Source organism: Cyprinus carpio, chromosome B23 (genome assembly GCF_018340385.1).
Source record: "Cyprinus carpio isolate SPL01 chromosome B23, ASM1834038v1, whole genome shotgun sequence".
NCBI lineage: Eukaryota > Metazoa > Chordata > Actinopteri > Cypriniformes > Cyprinidae > Cyprinus > Cyprinus carpio.
Window position 1 is genome coordinate 15026172 of NC_056619.1, and position 14447 is coordinate 15040618.

The 14447-nt window shown below is 35.9% G+C and overlaps 1 protein-coding gene and 1 long non-coding RNA gene across 2 annotated transcripts; both read left to right on the forward strand.

Moving 5' to 3' along the window:
- The first annotated feature begins 2880 nt into the window (after positions 1–2880).
- LOC109085206 lies at positions 2881–10989 on the forward strand. The gene is made up of 12 exons (XM_042750821.1): positions 2881–3499; positions 4972–5071; positions 5414–5470; positions 5577–5720; positions 5879–5965; positions 6040–6121; positions 6222–6358; positions 6452–6598; positions 6678–6778; positions 7100–7176; positions 10414–10490; positions 10642–10989. Exons 1-12 carry the CDS (start codon positions 3411–3413, stop codon positions 10711–10713), a joined length of 1170 nt encoding a protein of 389 aa, XP_042606755.1. The 5' UTR covers positions 2881–3410; the 3' UTR covers positions 10714–10989.
- A 304-nt stretch (positions 10990–11293) lies between these two features.
- LOC122141974 lies at positions 11294–12775 on the forward strand. The gene is made up of 2 exons (XR_006158251.1): positions 11294–11911; positions 12384–12775. It is a non-coding gene; the product is annotated as an uncharacterized LOC122141974 (long non-coding RNA).
- Positions 12776–14447: the final 1672 nt, after the last annotated feature.

The following is a 14447-nucleotide window of genomic DNA, read 5'->3' on the forward strand; positions in this document are numbered from 1 at the left end:
ATGCTACAGTCAGTTATTCTCCTTTGAAAATGTGCGTTCCGGGCCGGAATGTCGGTATTTGTTCTGGGTTTGTGAAACCTGCCCACTGCCAGTTTACCCAACTGTATTTCGGCACCCCGGGTTTCCAGTTGGCGTAAAACACAGCTATTTCATTTCATTCATCATCAAGTGCGCTCATTCCTGTTTGTGTCGTTAATCTGGCAACCTGCGCCTGCGTGTGTGTCAGATCTGAGGAGGAGGGGCCAGGTGAAAAAACCCTCTCCAATATTTTGAATTTGGACTGCAATAGCTAGTTCAACCACTCGGTGTCAATCCTACCTACAGCACCTTTAACTTCACTCAAAGTGTAGTAACATCTACAAGCTATATGAATGCTCCTGAGCTAAATCTCAACTGTCCCAGATTGGGGTAGTTGTTTTATTTTTAATAAACTTGCAGAGATGTTAAAAACTATTTTTTTTTTTTTTTTTTTTTGCCATAATGGTGTATGTAGTGTAAATTGATGTGGAAAAAATGGGTGTGAATACTTTCGAAAGGCACTATATATATAAAACTTTTAATGGTGTATGTAGTGTAAATTTATGTGTTTTTTATATATATAAATTTTATATATTAATAAATTTTATATACATTAATAAAATAATATTAAAGGTGCCATAGAATGCAATAACTTTTATAAGGTGTTTGAACACAGTTGTATGGCCACAGTGTGTGAAAATAACCAGCCTATAATGGTAAAAATCCACTCACTCATTGTTTTATAATCCCAATAAATCATAAACAGTCTCGCCACACCAGTAGTTCCAGACTATGAAGTCATAATCTGGGAAAGTCCCGCCCATTTGTGACGCTCTCTGCCCTATTAGCATATACACAGCCCTGAGTGAGAAGCAGCGATCCGCCTTTAGAGTTTTCTTGCTGTAGTAGCTGGAGATACAATGTCAGTACCAAAGAGCCATTAAAAGTGTCATGTTTTGGGATGCACCAACGTTCATAGGAGTCTCCATAGACCGGTGAGGACACGGTGGTTACATTTAATTTTCAAAGGAAATGTCTCGGAAAAAAAAAACTGAAAAGCCCTATACTTTGTGCTAATAATTTTACATCTCACAAACGAGGGTCAGTTCAGCGCTGGAGTTGTGCAAAGATTGCATCTGGAAAAGGGATCGATACCAACGCTTCATGCACAAACATCCAGACTCCAGACAAAGTAAGCATCACGCTTCATATTTTGTTTTCCAAAAGAGCTTCTTGGCTCTCTGTAAGGCTAATGTTGCTAAAGCTACCATTGTCTCTGCCTGTTTTCACTAATTCTACCAGAATGATCGTAAATAGGAATGTAGTAGTTAAAAATTGCGTTTGGAAGCAATGAGAGATCAGTAACACAGACACAACCAGTTATACCGTAACTTATACCGTAACACCGTTTGTTGTTTCTCAGATCACAAATGCAGACATGGTTTCTGTTTACGCAGCGCGATACGCAATGCGTAAAAAGACAGTATAAGTCATTATAATCCGTAATTATGTCCCCACTGGATGCAACAAATGCCTCGTTTGTAATGGGTTTTATTTGTTTTGTCTAGTCTAGTGATGTCCGGATCGCGAACAAGTCTTTCTATTTAACCGGTTATTATATTTTTATATTTAAATGGATTTTATTAGTTATATGTTAATAGTTTGAAACGGTTCACATCTCCAGTATACACTAATCCACAAATTACTTAAATTATTCAGTTTATAAACATGCCTCACACTCCCTCTGATGTGAAATAAACCAATATCCCGAACTATTCAGTTACTCCTAACAGTACATTGACTGAACTGCTAAAAGAGAACCGATGATAGGATGTGCACGAGCAGAGCGGCCTGGGAGACCATAGACATATGTCTATGTGGGAGACGGCATAGTAAGCTAAGGGGTGTAACATGTCCGTCACACGCTTGAGGCATTCGGCCAATCACAACACACTGAATAGCTGGCCAATCAGAGCACACCTCACTTTTCCGACCGATGAGCTTTGTAAAAATCGACGCGTTTCAGAAGCTGGGGCATAGAGGAGAAACAATACATTATATGGAAAATAATGTGTTTTTTTAACCTTAAACCACATAAACACGTTCCATTACACCAAATACACAAAATAATGTTCTTTTTAGCAGCATCATATGACCCCTTTAAAGGGGACATACACATAAACAAAACATTTTGGCTCATACCCTAGAAGTGGCAATTTCAACAAGATATAAATAATTATCTGTGGGGTATTTTGAGATAAAACTTCACATACACACTCTGGGGACATCAGAGAACAATTGAAAATATTGTACCAATGCATTATATAGCACCTTTAATAATTTTTAAAATATAATTTATTCCTGTGGTGGCAGAGTTGAATTTTCAGCAGCCATTACTAGTCTCCAGTGTCACATAATCCTTGAGAAATTATGTTGATTATTGATAAACGTAACCATTATCAATGCTGAAAACTGCTTAATATTTTATGTAAACCGTGATACAAGTTTTTTTTTTTTTTTCTCAGGAATCTCTGATGAATACAAAGCTCAAATGAACATTTATACATGGCACAACAACATTTGTTTGCAATATATATATATTGTAACATTGGTCAGTTTTTTGTCAAGTTAATGTGTTTGTTTATAAAGGTATTTCTTTTTTGAAAAAAAGTTTGTTTTTTTTGAGGGGGGGTGGGGGGTGAGGCTATGTCTTACCAGGAGGGATTTAAAATGTTTTCTTTGAGTGAAGTTCAGACAATCACCCGGGTTTTTTGTGTGTTGTGTTGAAACCACAGGACCCTCCTTCTTCCTCCATCTGTGGCATATGCGACAAAACAAACACCATGCAGATTAGACCTCTTTACACACTAACATGCTCCACACCAGTGTACACGTCTCCAACTCACCTGTGGATTTTTTGTTGTGACTATTTTTTGCTTACTTTTGTGTGTTGACTTCATGAGGCGTAATAATCTTAAGTGGGATTTGCTTTATTGATGCTGCTTGCGTCCTCCATGTGTAAAATCAAAGTCAAAAACAAACCGTTCAGTGCTTTCAAGTTCCCTTGCAGATGAAACTGAGTGAAGTGAGGAAGTTGTGTTGGCTGCTGCTGCGTCACCGCTGATACCAACAGGAAGGAATAGTGCAGTATTTGTGTGTAACTGCTGGGCTTGAAAGTTTCATATACCTCTCTTGCTCCTCTTCATTCACACGACTTTGTCAGCTTCCATCCAGTGTCTTTTCCAATGTCTGGCTTCTGTGCAACTCATTCTTGAAACCTGCTTATAGTCTGTCGGGGTGTGGGGGTGACCAGATGGCCCTCAGTGTATAGTTTAGAGGAGAAGCCATTGGAGACGTGTTTGTGGAAAGGAGAGGTAAGGTGTAGAGAAGCTATGGGATGCTGCAGTGTGACCCAGCGACATACAGGGACTGATGAAGTGGGCCCAGATGAGATCGAACTCCTGGAAATCAACAATGCAGGGTAAGAGTTTTTTTAGCAAATACAGTTTAGTTGGAACCAGGCTCTTGGGCAGTCAGATTATACTTAGTAGCACAACTTCCTTCTTTCAGAGTGTTAGGTAATGTTTGATAACATTTCGAAAACCACAAGAGGTTTTAAAAGAAATTAGTAGGATAGTTGCTCATAATCATGTGTATGTTAAAACAGAAGTGGCTGTCCACTAGCATTGTCAGTGTTTGTTGGGTTTGTTTTTTAGCGTATTTTAAGAATGATGGTTTTTACAGTGAGAAAACGTGACAGGTTTCAGTTTCAGCCAAGTTATTTCTAGAAAAGGACACCTTTTATAGCATCAAACTGTTCTGCTTCAATTCCATCCATCTGAAATGTAACTGCGTGAAACATCTTGAGCTTCTTGTGTAAGTCTGAGTTGTTTTATACCCCTCCAGTGGTGGTGTTTACTATGGATGGGCAGCAGACTTGCAGCTACAGATCTCATTAGAGCCTCTCAAACACCAAATAAGGCAGAACTAATGCAACTAGTATAGCTAATTAAAGGAGCCAAGTGTGTTTGAGCAGTCTGGTGTCTTACTCTGGGCTGGAAGCCTCAGTCCTCTCATTAGGTGACCGTAGGGATTAGAGTGGGAGTTAATCAGAGCTCATAAGCTTTATGTGGCCAAACTAGCAGAAAAACGGGGATCAGACAACGGCCAGTCTGCAGAAATACATGTTGTTAATATGCATCAGGGTGAAAACATTGTCTGTTTAGAGGAATAATAAAGTTAAATCACTCATTTAGGTGGGCAGTGGTCTTGCAATATACCTGTTGAAGTGTGTTGTGGGTGTATTTTAAAGAGTCGAGCACATTAAGGGTCAGATGGTGGGTGTCTGCTAGTCATTTACCACCCACAGTAAGCTGCTTATGTCTGGGCACTTCCCCAGCAAGCAGCATGGGTAAAAGCACTGGGAACAGAGGGTCTGGGGATGAAATGAGCAACATTTGGGGAACAAACCTCATAAAATATATTTTTCAAAGTTCGCTTTGTAATAAAAGCAATGGCTTGAGGATGACAATAGGGTGATAATTTGTTATATGTGGTATCCAGACTAGATGGGGATGGTCTTCATGGTTATTTTTACTAATGGAAAACTATACTCATGCTAAAATATAGATAATTGAGGCTGTCACATAAAGGAGATTTTTTTCACCTGATCTGAGCCTTAAAAATCAACTCAATATTTAAAAAAAAATTTTTTTTTTACAAACTAGAACAGATTTTTTTTTCTAGCATGCTTAACCTTAAAGTTAATTAAGATTCACATGCAAAACAGCCAAACATGATTCTTGTATAGAACAGCTATGACTAAAATTCTGTCCCACTAAATCTATCACACAGTGCAGATTGCACAACAATTTGCATTCCATTTCTTAAATCCTCATCTGTTATGCTGCAAGATAAAGTGATTTGACAGTGTTTAGCCATCTGCTGTTTCAGAATTTGGAGTCTTGATGAAAGTAGGCTCCAGTTTTCCACAAGAAATGGCACAGAAGAAGGTCCACATCGCTGTCCCTCTGTGAGGCACCTGAAGCAGGAGGTAAGCCAGTAAACAGGAAGTGGCAAAGGATGTAGCTATGTTTCCACAAAAGACATTAACAAACACAAAGAGAAAACAAAACAAAGTACACAGTGGAACAAAAGAACAAAAAGTTTTGACACTTAATCAAAATATCACACCAACTGGCATTTACTTGAAAGAAAATAGCATCATTGGTATACAGACGCCACTTGGTTTTATATATTGTATAATGAATTAACATTCTGGGATGTTTAGCTTAAGTGCATTAAAAAAGTTATGGGGCCACTGTGTTCATATACATCTAGATTAATACAATTTCTGCACTGAATAAGAGTTTGATCTATATCTGCATCTGTGTAAGACCCAGATCCTGTTTCTGTGACTGTGAAGGACACAACAAAACACAACAATTCACAAGTATGTCTTTATCAGGTTAAAAATACAATGATCTTCTGTGCATTTATCAACACTACATGCTTTTCATATAACAAAGTAGAGTGATATTTGTATTCCTGTTTGTCAGCTGGTGCCTTGGGCCTTGACAAAAAAGGAGCTCCATCATAGGCTTTACACTCAGCCTATCAGAGAATGGGAAGGACAGGCACCACACACCTATGGAGACATTATCCACTCATCTTCAGTGTATTTACACAGTGAATACACAAAGGTAGCAATTCAACTAAACTGTTTTATACTACACCATTCATGTGCCAATCTGCCACTGACTACTGAAAAAGATGTCCTTTGATTTTACTCAATGTTTGGAGCCAAATTAATATTTTTAATGTGTATGTCCAACTTATTGCATATGATCTCCGTTTACAGGTTATGAGTGAAAGATATCTGGTTTTATTTTCCTTCCATTTGTTAATCCTCGCTTTGGACAGCTCTAATAATGATTTTATTTATGAGGTAAGACTCTAAGTATTATCAAATATTTAATGGCATGAGCTTCACTCTAAACTGACATCTATGTTTTGTCGCAGGGCATGCTTCCTCTCTCAGCCATTGAGGTGCGTCTGATCTCACAGCAGGACCCCAGTTCTCCACATATGTTTGAGATTAGCGGTAAGAGCAAAAGAAATCACTTAATTAAACCTGAATATGAAAATTTGGAGGTCACAAAAAGTTTTGATTATAGTACACCTATATTTATGATATACTCTAGGGCCTATGGTGGACTCAAAGATCTTCGTTTGTGCTACTGCTGCTGAAACAAAAGCATGGATGGAGAACATTGAGGACAGAAGATACAAATCCCTTAGGCAACAGCTGAGTCCATCCCATAGTGCTCTCTCATACCTGGTAGATCTTATTCATTCTTGTACTGAAATATATATCCTATATGGAACTCATAAAACATTGGCAAATAAAAAAAAAAAAAAATCACTGTTACAGGTGCCATGTAATGAAAACTGGAAGAGGGAGGAGCTTAAAAGGTACTTACTGCGGTCTCCCATCTTGCAATGGGAGGGGACTCCCATTCAGCACATGGGCTATCCCAGATACCTTTCACTGGTGCACATCAGCAACGTATACACACAGGTAAGATTTTAGACTATAAATAGAGTGTGGTGTCCATGCAATTCAGGATGGTACTAAACTGACCTCTTTCAAACAACAGGACCGTCGTTTGCAGGGACCTCAGGATCGTTTGCTTGTGCTCTTCCCATCTGACCTCCTCATTCTGTCTCTGGACTGTCATCGTGTACGTGTGAAATATGAAGTAAGCTGATTTCGCTGACTAAACAATGAGTTCTACAGAACAATGCATTATCAGCAGCCATTGAAATGTATTTGCCAGCCTCAATTGGTGAACCCTACTTGATTGAAAAATAAACTAAGTTAAAAAGTCACAAAGTGCTGACAGTGGAGTTTAAACATACTGTTCCTTTAAAAACAGAGTGGGTAACGTTCCTTTATCGAGTGCATCTTCATGAAAGACCATCTGGCCAGAATCATTATCATTTGACCTCAATTTAACTGACAATTAACATATGTTTGTACAACATCAAAGCACTTACTGAGCTGTATTGTTTTATACTGAGGCCGTCTGCCACTAAAGAGTATTAAAGCCACAGAAAGATCTGCATTACCTGGCAGATTGGAGTTTGAACTCACAGGTATGTATGTTTTTGAACAGCTATATTATTGCAAAACTACCCTTGTTAAAAGAAGTTGTATTTAATGTGCACTTGTAGTATACTTATCCATATTTTTAAGTATATTTTTTTGTATTTATTTTATTTTTGTATTTCAATTGTTTAATGAAGTTTTATTTCATCCAAAATAAAAGTTTTGTTTACATAATATATGTATGTGTACAGGGTATATTTATTATGTGTGTATATGAATACACACACATAAATTATATATTTAGAAAATATTTACATGTATATACATTTATATATTTATATTCTTATATTTTATATTATATATAAATATATTTAATATATAAACATAACATATTCTTCTTAAATATATACATGCATGTGTGTGTATTTATATATACATAATAAATATTCACAGTATACACACATATATTATTTTTAAACAAAACTTTTATTTTGGATGTGATTAATCGTGATTAATCATTTGACAGCCCTAAATTTGTAGTATACTTATCCATATTTTTAAGTATATATCAAAGTGCACTTTGAAGTAGGGGTGGATGCTATATTGGTATGAAAGTGACTACCGGTATTATGTTGTTCAATGATATGGATTTTGCTATACCGTGGATACCATTATATATTAGTGAATTCAAATTTTGCATTTATATAGTTTTGTTCAATTTGGTACGCTTTGCAAATTTTACCACAAATGACAATAAAAAGTCGAGGCTGAACGTTTTTGTCCTCAGTGTGCAATGTCCTTACTATACAGGCATTAGTAATCAAACACACAGCATCGTAACAGACCAAATTAATAAGAAACCTTGCTTTCAGTACATTTGGCAGTACACTTTAACCATACTGTATTTCAAAGACAATAGAAGTAATTACAGTGTAAAATAATATTTAAAGATATACACTGTAAAACATTATTTTATAAAGGTGTAAATAAACAAAGATTATTTGAGTATGTTTTGCAAGACATTGCTATTTCAGTTATACTACTTAAAAATGTAAAGTTAAATTCAATGTGTTACTTATTCTGTGTAACTGTTTGTTACATTTACTAGCAAATTCTGAGTGAAAATTGTTTTAACACTTAAAAAAGAATCACACTTAAGTTCAGATAATTGCAATTAACATGCAGTTAAGTGTTTAAAAACGTTATCCAGTTTGAACTTTTAAAATTAGTATATATTATAATAAACACTCTTTTTAAAAGTATGCTACTTCTTTTTCACAAGGGAACACTTGGACATAACCTGTAATTTGTATATAAATTAATATGTATGTATCAAATGAAAATGTATGGAGCCAGTAATTCTAAGCACAGACCTTCGTAGGGGGACAGAAAAATATTCCCTTCTATTTCTGCCAGCACATTTAGCTATATATTGTCACTTTGTGGTAACGTTTTAACATCACACAGCTGCACTTCAGTGGAGGATGTGGTAATGGTCTCTACTTTCTTTAAAGAGGTCATATGATGCAATTTCTATTTTTTCTTTCTCTTTGGAGTGTGACAAGCTCTTGGTGCATAAAGAAGATCTGTAAAGTTGCAAATACTAAAGTCTCAAATCCAAAGAGATATTCTTTATCAAAGTTCAGACTCTAACACGCCCCCCTAAAACACCTCATTCAAACACGCCCCCACATCTCTATGTCACTATGTGTAAATATTTGTAATGCCGCCCAAATGTTCACGCAAAGAACGAAGGCTCGGTTTCAGTAACCGCAGTTAGTGTTGAAGTAGCCATGTCAGGGAGATGCTGTGTGTATCTAGGCGAAAGCAAAATCACTTTATTTGGCCTTCTGAAAGTAGATGCATTTAGGGATCTTTAAGATTACTTATAACAGAACAGCAACGCATTTTATGGACGGCCGTTTCATGAATGTTGTCCTAGGAGAGGAGGTAATTCTGATTTTGCTATTATTATTGCTCTGATTTAGGTGTGTTTTTTTTTTGTTTTTAGTTTTTGGTTTTGATTTTCAAATGCGGAGTTTTGCGCGTCGTGTATGTGCTGTGTGTGTGTGTGTGTTTTTGTGTTTGTGTGTGTGTGTGTGTGTGTGTGAGAGAGAGAGAGAGAGAGAGAGGTGTGTGTGTGGGAGTCAGCTGTCTTAACCGTCCGTGGCTTGTGTACTGCAAACACAGGAGCTTCATCACTGTGTCTGTCACGCGACTCTGTTCCCCATTCGGGCTTGAACTGATGGTAGAACTAAAGACATTATTAACTGTCGTTACATTTATTTTGAAAGATGAAGCTCGTGATTATGGAAAGGGGAGTTACATTTCCGACGAGTGCTTGTGGTGTTCGGCCAATCACAATGCACTGGGTCAGTTGGCCAATCAGAGCAGACTGCGCTTGTCAGAAAGGAGGGACTTTGTAGAAAACTACGCGTTTGAGAGAGGCGGGCCACGGGACATAAAGGACTTACAATAATGTAGTATTTGAAAAATAATGTGTTTTTGAACATTAAAGCATGTCAACAAATTCTGTTACTCCAAATACACAAAATAATGGTCCTTTTAAAGGGGTTCTATTATGCTCTTTTACAAAGTCTTGATTTTTTTTTGGGGGGGGGGGGGTACTAGAACAGACTCTCATACTAAGTTGTTTGAAAAACAATAATTTTTCAACTATTACACATTATTACAACATATCTCTTGAAAAATGCAAAAAACAAGCATAATAGGACCCCTTTAAGCACATCTATGCTATGCTTATCAGCCATATCAGTCATTTCACTATGAATTGCAATGAGAACCTAAGAAATAATTACAGTGTTGTATAACACCGAACCATTGGGCTTGTTCATTAGATGTGCTATCTCATTACTTTGCTGGAGGTAGTTAGATACAAAGTTAGATACATTTCATGTTTTGAGATAAGAGTCAGAAATCAAGTGATCTTTGGTAGTCATACAGAAGCTTGTGACTCAGCTTCAGAATAGAGCCATGTGATGATAAACACTCTCAGACTGGTACATTCCTCTTAATCACTTGAATTTTGTTGAAATGGTTAAAGAGGCCATTCATTTGAAATGGCACCAAGTTATAGACATATCTAGTAAATTACCTTTAAAAGGCACTTTTTTAATAAAAAATATAGGAATTATGTTTCATGTCACTTTATAGCTTCTGTGCAACATTCTGAAAAACAAGCCACACATTACCAACTTCAACATCAAGTGTGTTTTCTAAACTGTTGTAATCTTCATGCTGATATAAACTGATGTGTTTTCCAGGTGAACTGGTGGAGCCTCTGCTTGTCTCCTGCACTTACCCTGAGGACTATCAAAGCTGGATCTTCCAGTTACAACAGGCAAGACTTCAGTCGTTGTATTTTAGCTAATGATCATTACAGCAAAACAAATAACTTCAATGTTTACCACAGTTTACAAGATGCAAATGGGCCTACACCCTAATCATTACTGATACAATACATTTACATATTTTTTTTCTATCTCGCACAGCCTGATAAAGGGGCAGATTCATTGCCACATCACACCCCTCCACCTCTGATACCAAAGAAGCGCAGGAGCTGAGGATGTGAGATGGAAATTAAAATGGCTGTGAACTCCATATATTGAGCCCAATGAAAGCTGCTGATAACAAATGAACATTTTACTGTTGCATTTTACTCCTAAGTAACTCTTCACTGCTTGTGAGGAAGTATCTTCAATAGCTAGGAAACTTACAGGTTTAGACAGTAATAAAGTCTGCTCCATAATAATCTGTTTTGAGGTGGGGAGTGGAAATGTACGATGTGTAAAATGAATACAAATGTTTAAATGTGATGTAATAAATTGTTTTAATTAGTTCCAGGGTCTCATATCTCTGAGCTAAGAATACTTTTTTCCTTTCTTCAAAGACATCAAACAACATTTGACTTAATTTTAGACAATGGGACAGAACAGATAGAGCCAGAGGGTAACTGATCTTTTAATTTAGTAGTTTCTCATGCTCTCTGTCACCCCTTTTAGTAGAAGGCAGTCATTAAACAAAGTTCACATACAGAGTGGCAAAGTACATTCTCTAGGCTTTTTAGTATTTTTAGTATTTTAATGGTATAGTGGTTTTTTTTGGTGTAGGATGGTTTTTTTTGGTATATGTAGAAATCTTTAGGCTATTAAACACCATAATGCACCGCAAGAACGAGTTTACATGTACAACCGATGTTTACTTCACTCAGTGCGAGGGTCACGCCGAATAAATTCCCGCGTCTTTCCAGAAGAGCGAAATCATAGATCGTTTTGTTGCTACCCAGAGCCGTTGAGAAGGCATTTTCTGCCAATTTTAAAGAAATCAATTCAATTATAAAAATGAAAAAATGTGCCAAAATTGAACATTAAATGAAAAGATATCATTTAAATTTCAAATTTCACTGTGACAACGCACCGTCCCTGTCAAATTGAAAAATAAAATTAATTTGGTGATTTGACATTTCATTTTCACTGTAATCTCGAGGCAAGATGGTCAATATTGAAATGGAAAGGCAAACGTGAAAAGGAAAATGCAAATACCTTTTTTAAAAAGCCTTTTACTAATGCTCACGCAATAATACTGACACAATTCAAATTAAAATGTAAAGTTTATTTTTCATTTACTTTTATTTCACAGTTTTCATTTTCGTACGACATCCCAATAGGCACTAAAGATGCATCTTCGAAAATGGTTTTACTGCTCAAGAGATAGCGAACTTATTCGGAGTAAGCAAGATAACCATCGGACTGAGGATGTGAGGTAAGATAAAGTTATCTCACCTAAGTTACCTTTGTTAGGATAGGATAATATTTGGCTAAGATACAACTAGTTAAAAATCTGGAGTCTGAAGGTGCAAATGCAGTTCTTAGCAATGCATATTATTAATCAAAAATTAAGTTTTGATATATTTACGGTAGAAAATTTACAAAATATCTTCATGGAACATGATGTTTACTTAATATCCTAATGATTTTTGGCACAAAAGAAAAATGGATCATTTTGACCCATACATTGTATTTTTGGCTATAACTACAAATATACCTGTGCTACTTATGACAGCTTTTGTGCTCCAGGGTCACATTTCTGAAATAATTTTAATAATCAGGAAATATAAAAGTCAGCCTTCATTCTGAAGGACCTCTTTCAGTATTTTACCTGCTGTGGTCATTCAGGTTCACACAAGCCTATGTAATTATAGTGTCCAGGGGTGATATCTTCTATCTTTGCATAGGGTTTCTGATCTGTATTCAACCACAAGTGATGCAGAAGTTGACAGCACCATTGAGGAAATACCGAGAGTGTATCCCAACACAGGATACAGAATAATTCATGGCCATCTTCAAGCAAGAGGTCTCCATATTCAGAGTAACTACAACACACTAATCTTAACATTTTTTATTCACAGTTATGAGAATATGTAGTATGGGAATGTTGTTGAAAATTTCCTTTTCTCATCGGCTCTGTTGCTACCGAAGACAACCAGGTAAGCAAGCACTATGTGAACTATTGGCGGACTAATAAGGAATAGGCAAAGTCTGTCAACCTCGGTCAACCTTGGTTTTACCACAAAAAAAAAAAAAAAAAAAAAAAATCCACGTTAACCACAAATTAACCATGGTTTTGCTACACTAACTATAGTTTAACCATAGTTTTTGTTGTAAAACTGTGGTTATAATGTAAGGCCTATTTAATATGGTTACTACACTTTTACTACAATAAAACTGTGGTTAATTTTCGTGAGGGTATCATAGTATGATGAGACAGTTAAAAAATAGTTAAACACAATGGGTTATCAACCCTACGATATTCCTTCTGAACGTGTTAAATTGGCATTTGTTATGTGGGGGGCTCTATGGTATCGGGCTTCTATATATATATATATATATATATATATATATATATATATACACACAGTATATGTATGTATTTGTATGTATGTATTTATTTTATATATATGTATAAATACCATTTATATATCTATGTATTTGTATATGTATGTTTTTGTATATGTATGTAGCTTATATATATATATATATATATATATATATATATATCCAAGGGCATTTTTTTTACCTTTATAAGAGGGCATTTTCTCACTAATTTCATTAATACGTACAATTTAAAATTTGTACATTTGATCTATAAATTCAATTAGCCTATAATAATAATGTGATTGTTATTATCTATACATTATCAAATGAAATAATTTACACTGAAAAATACAACTGCATTAAATATTATGAGATTTATATATATATATATATATATTATATATATACACACATATTTTTCAACAAAATTAAAATGCCAGTAGGTGACAGTAGGGAGCGTTTAATGAGTGAGTCATTGAATCGTTTATTCAAATGATTCGTTCAAAGGCAAATTCATCAGATGTTTACAGGTGCATCTCAAAAAATGTGAATATCATGGAAAAGTTATTTATTTTTTGTAATTTAATTTTAAAAAAGCAAACTTTCTTAGATTCTAGATTCATTGCACACAAACTGAAATATTTTAAGAGTTTTTTTGTTTTAATTCTGATGATGGTTATGTCTTACAGCTTAGGAAAATTAAAAATTCAGTATCTCAAAAAATTAGAATATTTTCTCAAAGATCAATCAGAAAAAGATTTACATGTTCAAGATCTCCAAAGCAGGTTTAATTATGCACTCAATAGTTGGTTGGGGCTCCTTTTGCACAAATTACTGCTTCAATACTGCGTGGCATGAAGGTGATCAGCCTGTGGTACTGCTGAAGTGTTATTGAAGCCCAGGTTGCTTTGATAGCGGCCTTCAGCTCTGTATTGTTTGTCAGATGTTACAATATCCCAAATCACATAGATTCTCTGTGAGGTTCAGGTCAGGTGAGTTGGCTGGCCAATCAAGCACAGTAATATCATGGTCATCAAACCACTTGGAAGTGGTTTTGGCAGTGTGGGCAGGTGCTAAAGTCCTGCTGCAAAATGAAATCTGCATCTCCATAAAGCTTGTCAGCAGATGGAAGCATAAAGTGCTCCAAAAATCTCTTGGTAGATGGCTGCATTGACTTTGGACTTGACAAAACACAATGAATCAACACCAGCAGACGTCACGGCACCCAAATTATCACTGACTTCAGAAACTTCACAGTGGACTTCAAGCAGCTTGGATTCTGTGCCTCGCCAGTCTTCCTCCAGACTCTAGACCTTGATTTCCAAATAGAATGCTAAATTTACTTTCATCTGAAAAGAGGACTTTGGGCCACTGAGCAACAGTCCAGTTCTTTTTTTCCTTACCCCAGGTGAGATGCTTCTGAT

Coding starts and splice junctions, on each gene's coding strand:
- LOC109085206 (XM_042750821.1), top strand. CDS start 3,411: ATGGGATGCTGCAGTGTGACCCAGCGACATACAGGGACTGATGAAGTG. Junction 5,471..5,576: donor CAAAACACAACAATTCACAA/GTATGTCTTTAT, acceptor CCTGTTTGTCAG/CTGGTGCCTTGGGCCTTGAC. Junction 6,779..7,099: donor CGTGTACGTGTGAAATATGA/AGTAAGCTGATT, acceptor TGTTTTATACTG/AGGCCGTCTGCCACTAAAGA.